This window comes from Sceloporus occidentalis, unplaced genomic scaffold (assembly GCF_023333645.1).
Source record: "Sceloporus occidentalis isolate IW3139 unplaced genomic scaffold, rSceOcc1.0.p SCAF_1, whole genome shotgun sequence".
NCBI classification, from domain to species: Eukaryota; Metazoa; Chordata; class Lepidosauria; order Squamata; family Phrynosomatidae; genus Sceloporus; species Sceloporus occidentalis.
Genome location: NW_028316981.1, coordinates 6,791,815 through 6,800,960, shown reverse-complemented (window position 1 = coordinate 6,800,960; position 9,146 = coordinate 6,791,815). Strand labels below are relative to the sequence as shown.

At 41.5% G+C, this 9,146-nt stretch overlaps 1 protein-coding gene across 1 annotated transcript; it reads left to right on the top strand.

Moving 5' to 3' along the window:
* Positions 1-1,261: 1,261 nt before the first annotated feature.
* Positions 1,262-9,146, top strand: LOC149320533 (uncharacterized). Its single transcript, XM_089488763.1, has 6 exons — positions 1,262-1,370; positions 3,209-3,718; positions 4,247-4,358; positions 6,154-6,227; positions 6,951-7,071; positions 7,878-9,146. The coding sequence occupies exons 2-6, from the start codon at positions 3,227-3,229 to the stop codon at positions 8,939-8,941; spliced, it is 1,863 nt and encodes a 620-aa protein (XP_089344889.1). The 5' UTR covers positions 1,262-1,370; positions 3,209-3,226; the 3' UTR covers positions 8,942-9,146.

Here is a 9,146-nt window from a genome sequence, read left to right as displayed (position 1 = left end):
ATTTATTTTCTCATATTCCCACCTTTCTCCCAACGTAGGGACTCCAGGCAGCGAACAGTACAAGAATATTAAAATATATAGATATATTTTTTAAAAAAATGATTAAATAATTTAAAGAGCCAAAACAGTTATAAAATTTTAAAAATAACATGTTAAAATATTAACATTACACAGTACACATATACAATACAATTATTATGTACCATGTTGTTTTTAAATTATTATATATCATATTATTTTATATTACTATACATCATATTATTTTATATTACTCTACATCTTATTACTTTATATTATTATGCATAATAATATAAAATAATAGGATGTATAGTAATATAAAAACAATATGATGCATAATGATGTAAAATAGTATGATATGCAATAATATAAACATTCCATTGGGAAGACCTGCCTTTCCAGTAATAATGCCCTGGATTGTGGCCCTCCTTCCCAGGGAGGCCAGAATGGCCCCTTCATTGTTTAAACAGGCTTTTAAAACAGAAGGTTTTTAAGGCATGTGACAAGAGTGTTGTTACATTGTTTTAATGTAAGCATTTTAATCTTTTTAATCTTGATTTTAGCATTGAATTTGTTCTAATTATTGTTGCAATTTAATTCTATTTTAATATAACATTTTTGCATGTTTTTAATTGTATGGTATTTTTTTAATGTTGTAAGCCGCCCTGAGTCCCAGCTTTGGGAGAAGGGCGGGATAGAAATAAATATAATATATAATGTATAAGTGTGTGTATATATTCAAACAAAAGCCCACCAAACAGTAATATCTTTATTGGCCAACCGAAATGCACAATATACTTGTTGCAAGCTTTCAAAGCTCCACTGGCTTCTTCATCAGGCAAGATGTTACATAGCTGACAGGAGAAAAATTAGAGAAGTTAGTAAGTGTTGTTAGTAAGTATACTAACAATCATATATATTATGTATACACACACACAAATGCACATACATATACACATTCACAGATATATATGTGTGTGTGTGCGTGTGTTTTTATATATGTAATTTGGTTGTTTAGATTAGACGGTTTGTGTCAAAATTAAAGAAAGAAAGAAAGAAAGAAAGAAAGCTCCTGTCCTGAAGCATGAGTGCCAAGGAGGGCAAGATTTTGACTGCCTTGCCCTTCCAAGGGTTAAGTTGGTAGAGGCAGCTTCCTAGAGATGGCAGGGTCTCTCCCAGTCAAGGACCCTCCCCTTTCTGCCATATGTGTCTGTGTAATGTATGGGTCTTCCTAGAGAGGAACTGGAAGCAGCCCCTGGGAACCAGAGAGGAGAGAGCTGTGCTGCTGTGGTTCTTTTCTGTGCATCCCTGCCATTCTGTGCATCTCCATCATTTCCATCCAGAGGGGTCTGGTGAGTCCCCTCCCTGCCTTTTGTGGGGAGAGGGAGAGCCACAGGGCGGAGATAGATGGGCAACTAGGCAAGGAAAATGAGGGATTGTGGAAAGACAAGTGGAAAGAAGGGCAGGCTCTAAGGGTGCATCTGCACTGTAGAAGTAATGCAGTTTCACTTCACCCAAATCATGCTGGAGAGGCTGTGACACTGTAGGCTCCTTTCAGCACATGTGGCCAAACTGTCCTCAGATCAAAAACTTTTGGAATGTTATACTAACTCAAATTTCTTTTATCGCGAAACAAAATGTATTTGTTTTTGTCCAGGCCTTTTGTTGTGGTTTACATCTGCTCTCAAGAAAACCTTTCCAAACTGAAGCATGTCCAGAGGTGGGTGACTAAAATGGTGAAGGGTCTGGAAACCATGCCTTGTGAGGAAAGTAACATAGGGAGCTGGGTATGTTTAGCCTGGAGAAGAGACAGTTAAGAGGTGATATGGTAGCCCCTTGTTTATGTATTTTAAGGGATGTCATATTGAGGAGGGAGCAAGCTTGTTTTCTGCTGCTCCAGAGAATAGGGCCTGGAACAATGGATGGAAGCTACAGAAAAAGAGATTCCACCTCAACATTAGGAGGAACATCCTGACAGTAAGAGAGGGACGTAGCCAAGGGGGGGGGGATCTTGGGGTCCGGACCCCCCCCCCCTTCCATTAGAAAAATGAATGGTGTGTGCTGCTGCGCCGCTGCACCCAAGCGCCATTATAATGGTGGCACTTAGTCTGGACCCCCCCCCCCTTCCTAAAATCCTGGCTACGTCCCTGTTTGACAGTGGAACACACTCCCTCCGAGTTCACAAATTCACAAATTTATTAGGGTTTTTAAGTCAATGCAGTTCCTCTGCTTTGATAAAGTATGGATGCTAATATTCCATTCAGTGTGATTTCTTTTGGTGCTTTTGAATGGATTTTTGTATTTCATATTAGTATATTTTAAAGTGACTTAAAAGTCTGTTGTTGCTGAGTGAGGGGTTTGAGCCTGGATGTCTCCAGTTTTAGTCCAGTACCCTAACCATTGCATAATCTTGCCTCTGAGTGCATCCCCTGCAAGCTAAATGCAGTTGGCCCTCCATAGCCACAGATTCTACATCCACATCCATGGCATTAGCCTTTGTGTGCTCTTCTCCAGGGGATGTTTAGAATCAAAGTTCAGAAATTTCTGGATCAGGTAATCACAAATAATTTACTGGATTTTAATTGGTTTGAGTGTTCCTGATCCAGTAAATGATTCAATGAACTTCAATTCTAAATAGCCCCTGAAGAAGACTTTAAGGGTACAGACCGGCCAAAACATACCTGGCTTTTTAATTAATAGAACAACCATCTGTTTTTTTATTAGCTTATTTTTTTAATTAATTTTTGACACACACAATCCTAATTTACAATCAAAATAATCCAAACATATCTAGTCCCAAGCCTTTCAGATAAGGGATAATCAACATGTGCCTCTAGTTTCTTTTTCATGGAGTATAGCCACATTGCAGAAATAAAGCAGTTTGACACCCCATTAACAGCCATGACTCTGTCCTGTGGGGTCCTGGGATTTCTGTGGTGAGTTACCAGAGCTCTCTGACAGATCAGGCTGAATACCTCACCAAACTATAAGTCCTAGGATCCCACAGGATGGAGCCATGACAGTTAAAGTGATGTCAAAATGTTTTATTCCTGCAGTGCAGAAACTAGCATGGTGTCTATCTACAGAGATAAGAACCTTTTTTAAAAGCTTGAATGTGGCTCTAAAATGTCATTCAACCTCAAGCCTGTTTGTAATCTGTGATTCACAGAATATCTTGTTGGATCTGCAGGCTTTGGTATCCCCAGTGATGTTTGCTTCCAGGCAGAATCTAGCAAAAGAAGAAAAGACTCTTTCAACCCTATTGGAAGCTACCTGGGAGCACAGAGAAGACATGAAAACGCAAAATTTCGCTGACCCTAAGAAAACAAAAGGCCATCCTGTGGTACAGGCTGAGAACAGTGAGGAATTCTGGGAAAGAGGAACCCTGCAGAAGAGCCTGTTGGAGGATACACTCAGTGCAGATGTTGAGGGACAGCACTTCAGACACTTCTGCTATGATGAAGCTGAGGGTCCCCGAAAGGTTTGCAGCCAACTCCACGTTCTCTGCTGCCAGTGGCTGAAGCCAGAAAGGCACACCAAGGCTGAGATGCTGGACCTGGTGATCCTGGAGCAGCTCCTGTCTGTTCTTCCCCCAGAGATGGCCAACTGGGTCAGGGAATGTCAGCCAGAGACCAGTTCCCAAGCGGTGGCTCTTGGAGAAGCTTTCCTCTTGAGTCAGGCAGAGGAGAAAAAGCAGCAGGTGAGAGTTTTAATAGTGTAAAGCTCCCTGCTACAGGTTGAGTGTCTCCTCCTCTTCTTCCTCCTCCTCGTCTTCTTCTTCTCCTGATTTTTTTCCAAAGTTCGAACTCAAAGTGGCTTAAAAAGATCAAATATCAAATCAAATATTAGATATCACATGGGAGGCTTACCGTGATTAAATCACCAGTAAAATGCTCCAGAAGTGCGAAGGTGTGATAGTTGGTTGTGCTTCTGAAGCATCACTGAAGCATCTCCTCACTTCTCCCGTCAGCAAAGCGTTCACATTTCTTCATGATGGAAATTCCCATTACTGAAGAAATGGCTGTTCTGCAAACGCTTTGCCAATGGGAGAGGAGAGAGGACGCTTCAGTGACGCTTCAGAAACATGACCAGCTATCATACCTTCGTGCTTCTGGAGTGTTTAACTTAATCACGGTAAACCTCCCGTGTGATAATCCCCTAGAACATCTCCATTTCCATTCTCAACTTTCTCTTCCTTTTACTCTCCTGGCTGCTTCTTCTGATGCAGGACTTGTGTGCAGAAGACACCGCAGAGGAAGACAAGTCTCCTTCACACTCCCATCAGAGGCTGGAGTCTCAGCAGATCTTGCCAGATGGTGATAGAGGGTCCCTCACAGTAGGTAAGGATGAAAGGGGAAGTTATCTGCTTCCTCCTCTCTCCTGTCAATATACCTACCTTGTGTGGGTCATGTGGCATTGAGCACTGTAACAACTTCAGTACTTTGGTATCACATAAGATAATGAAAGGGCTGTTTCTTTGACTTGGTATCTTGGCCATCAACAGAGCTTGGAGCCCATCCACAGCTCCTGCCCTCTGTTTGTGTAGGACAGAGTGTGATACCCAGATTATATCACCAATTGACAGAGCTTCCCTCTCTACAGCTCCTTAATACTTTTAAGGGCACTAAATGAACCAAATCAGTGTAGTGCAATGGTTTGAGTGTTGGGCTCTGGGGATCAAGGTTCAAATTTCTGTTCAGCTACATGGGAAACCCACAGGTTGGTCTTAGGCCAATCCCACTCTCTGAGCCTAAGAGAGAGGCAATGGCAAACCTCCTCAGAATCTTTCCAAGAAAATCCAGTGATAGGATCACCCTGACTCAGAGTTGACTTGAAGGAATATAACATCTCTGCACAAGTTATGATTCAGATCTGATCCTTTTCACACCATGCCATCATAGCAATGATTTAGTCCCATTTTTGTCTCAGCCCTATCACACAAGCATGGTTCTCTTGATGTTGTTGTGCTGTACAGTCATGGGGAATGTTTGTTTTTTCACGCTGAAAATAATCCATTAATGATCCCCTTTCCTGCTTTAATTCAGTAACCACTTTGAGTGTGACTATCTCATTCCACTTCATTGCGAGAATGATAGATTAATATGGTTGTGGTCTGGTTGTCTCTCCCTTAGGGATTCTCCAGAAAATCTCCACCAGGGAAACTTCAGGCTACTTCTGGTGCTTGGGTAGCAAGAACAAGACTTCTCAATACAATAGCTGTGTTTTCTATGCCCAATATTTCTTAAAGTCTTTTCAGATTTTTTCTGGTTTGTCTTATACAATATTTTGCTTTTATGGTTCAATAATGGTGCGATCCTGACCTGTTAACCATTGAAAGTTATGGAATTATAGAGTTGGAAGAGACGTCAAGAGCCATCCAGTCCAACCCCCTGCCATGCAAGAACACACAATTAAAGCACCCCCTGTGACACATGGCCATCCCACCCCTTTCCAAATCTCCAAAGAAGGAGACTCCCCCACTCTCCGAGGGAGTGTATTCCACTGTCAAACAGCTCTCACTACCAAGAGGTTCTTCTTAATATTGAGGGGAAATCTCTTTTCCTGTATTTTGTGCTGATATGGGTATACTGTAATGATGCCATGCTATATAATTGGTCTTTGTATCCATGGGGGATCCGTTCTGTACCCTCCCCCATGGATACCAAAATCCATAGATGCTCAAGTCCCTATTGTCTCTAATGGTGGTGTAGCCATGCCACCACTGGGGACAATGGAACTTTACCTGAATGGCAGGCCATCCTTCCTCAACACAGGCTTGCTGTCTATAGATGCTTGAATCCATGGATGGCAAGTCAGTGGATACTGAGGGCCTACTGTAATAGCATTATTATGGCTTTTTTTAGGCAAACCAATCACAAAGCACAAGGTGGGAAAGAGATTAATGGCATTAGTGCAGATGGAAAAACCATGCAAATCACACTGTTATAGTGCAAATATGGCAATGGTATGATATGCAACATGAGCAATCCGCTGTTGTTGCAATTACAGCTGAAATGGTATAACCCAGCATAACACTGCTGTGATAAGGAATTATGTTTACTCACATATGGAAAGACTTGAAACAGAAATAGTGGGGATGGTAAATAATTATTTTGCCTTTTCTGTCCCTCACAGGAAATGGATTGGGGCCACATCCCTTATCTCTTCATGGTGATATGCAGGGAAGAATTTCTGTAAGACTGGATCAGGTAGGGGACAGATTCCATGGAATCCCCCAAAGGGGATAGGATTGGTACCCTGTTCACTGCTCATCTTCCTGGCCCCGAGAGCATCTTTTTCTTCTCCTCCTCCTTGTTCTTCTTATATTTATTTGTGTCCCACTTTACCCCCAAAATTGGGAGTCAAAGTGGCTCGCAGTTTAAAAGAACAATATGATTAAAAATAAACAAAAAGTAAACATTAAAACTAAAATAGAATTAAACCATTTATGGCATTAAAACAATTCACATCGCAGTATAAGAAAAAAATGTAGTTTAAAGAGATAAAAAGCTTTTTAAAACAGTTCAGTTAAAACAGTACAACACCCACTAGCCTGATTTTTAAAACTTTCTTTTCTAACATCCTGTCTGAATAAGTGAAGTTTTAGCCAGCTAATGAAAGAGAAACAAGAAGGGGACCATTCTAAGGGCAACCACCAAGAAGGCCATCTCTCACGTCTCCATTAACTGTGCTTGTGATGGTGGTAGGACTGAGAGAAGGGCCTCTTCTGATGATCTTAGAACCCAAGCTGGCTCATATAGGGCCATATGTTCTGCTAGACAGCCTGGACCTAAGGCTTTCCTCTCCTCTCCTCAGTATGTCCACTGTGAGTGTGCCATTTAAAAATTTAAATCCAGATGGGCAACTCTAAAATTTTCTTCTGTGACTGGGTTTAGAAGTTTCTGCTACTTAAATAATTTTTCTTTCTTCAGATGACTTTCCAGGACGTGGCAGTTTATTTCACTGAAGAAGAGTGGGCCCTGCTGGATCCCAGCCAAAAGGCCCTGTATAAAGAAGTAATGGAAGAGAATTTGGGGATCGTGGTCCCCCTAGGTAATGCTCTTTCTTGTGCATGATCGAATACATTTACAAATGTGGAAAAGGTGTTGCAGCATTGTTTTGCAATCTTGCTACATTTCTTTGGGCTTGGCGGGTGTGTGTGTGTGTGTGTGTGTGTGTGTGTGAGAACCTTGAAGCCTACTTTTGTGGCCCCTGAAGCTCTGGATGTTAAATTTCCTGGACTTTGAGAATCAGCCACATGGCCAGAAGAAGGAGGTGCAAACCTGCAAGTAATACCCCTCCGTACCATCTGAATTGAGAACAAAAGCAGCAAAATGAAGGCCTATGACTAACATCTTCATCCCCCCCCCTGTATGGTTTTTAATACCTTGCTTGATGAGGAAGAAACCAGTGGAGTTTTGAAAGCTTGCAACATGTATATTGTGCACTTTGGTTGGCCAATAAAAGTATCACTATTTGGTGGATATTTTATGTTATTGGATTTGCTTATATGGCCAACATGGCTACCCCAGATGCTTTCTCCTTTCTATCTGACTCCAAGAAAGGTGTTTCTGTATTAAACCTGTGTCTGGAAGCTGTAAAGATGAGGGCAAGCAAATAGAAACTTAATCCAGATAAGAAAGAGGTGGTCCTGTTCAGCCGGAAGGCAGATCAGGGAACAGGGATTCATCCTGTGTTGGATGGAATTACACTTCCTCTGAAATCTCAGGTTCACAGGTTGAGTGTGCTTCTGAATTCTCTGTAGTCTCTTCAAATTAATGTTGGCTAACTAACTGTGTTACCTCTGTGCCTTCAGTCTCCATTTCTCTTATGGGCTTATTTGTTTATCTCCTTTCTAGGTGGTGATGGGCAAGAGACTCAACTTGAAGGAGAACATCAGAGGGTTTTGCTGGAAAGAGTTAATTGCAAACAAAAGGAAGCACAGACCATTAAAACTGACACTAAAGAGAAGAGGAACATTGCTTCTACTTCTCAGGCTGGTGAATTCTATGAAATCTCAGTACATGAGCTGACCTGGATGAGAAAAGAAAGGAACAAATGTCTTTGTTTGGCTTGTGGCAGAAGCTTCAGTTGCATATCAGGCCTTAATCTTCATAAGAGAATTCATGAAGGGGAGAAGTGTTTTAAATGTGGTGAGTGCGGAAAGACCTTCTGTTTTAGGAAATGTCTGATTTCCCACCAAAAAGTTCACACAGGAGAGAAGCAGTTTAAGTGCTCAGAGTGTGGGAAGAGCTTCACGTGGCTATCACACTTTGTATCACACCAAAGAATTCACACAGGGGAGAAGCCATTTACGTGCTTGGAATGTGGAAAGAATTTCAGGTGGAGATCACACCTTACAACTCACCAAAGAATCCATACTGGCGAGAAACCATTTAAATGCTTGGAGTGTGGAAAGAGCTTCAGTCAGAGCTCCCATCTTATGACACACACAAAAATTCACACTGGGGAAAAGCTGTATAAGTGTTTTGAGTGTGGAAAACATTTCAGGCAGACAGCAGACCTCTCCAATCATCAAGCCACTCACACAGGGGTGAAGCCATTTACGTGCTCAGAATGCGGCAAGAGCTTCAGTCGGAAGGCTCAACTTACGTCACACCAGAGAACTCACACAGGGGAAGGCACTGTGAAATTCCAAGCATCTGGAAAGAACTTGAGTCAGAAGTCCAATTTTACATCCCATGCAAAATCTCACACAACAGAGAAACAGTATAAATGTTTGGAATGTGAAAAAGTCTTCAGTAAGGAGATACATCTCATTTCTCATCAAACAGCTCATGAAAGGAAGAACCATTTAACAGCTTCAAGTGTCCAAAAAACTATAGTAGGAAAGACACCCTTATGTCACATAAAAGAACTCACTGAACGACTCAATTTTTGTCACACAGACTTAGAGTCGTAGAACTGGAGTTGACCCCAACGGTCTTCTGGTCCAACTCGTCAACAGTTAAAGCATCCCTACCAAATGACTATCCAATGTTTTGTTCCCTCATTTTTCCTCTTGCTTTAAACAAAGCTGAAAAAATTATTGTTATGTGTCTTCAAGTTGACTCTGGTTTCAGTGAAAATGAAAAAAGGAGTTTGGTATTTGTAAAAGTAATATAAAC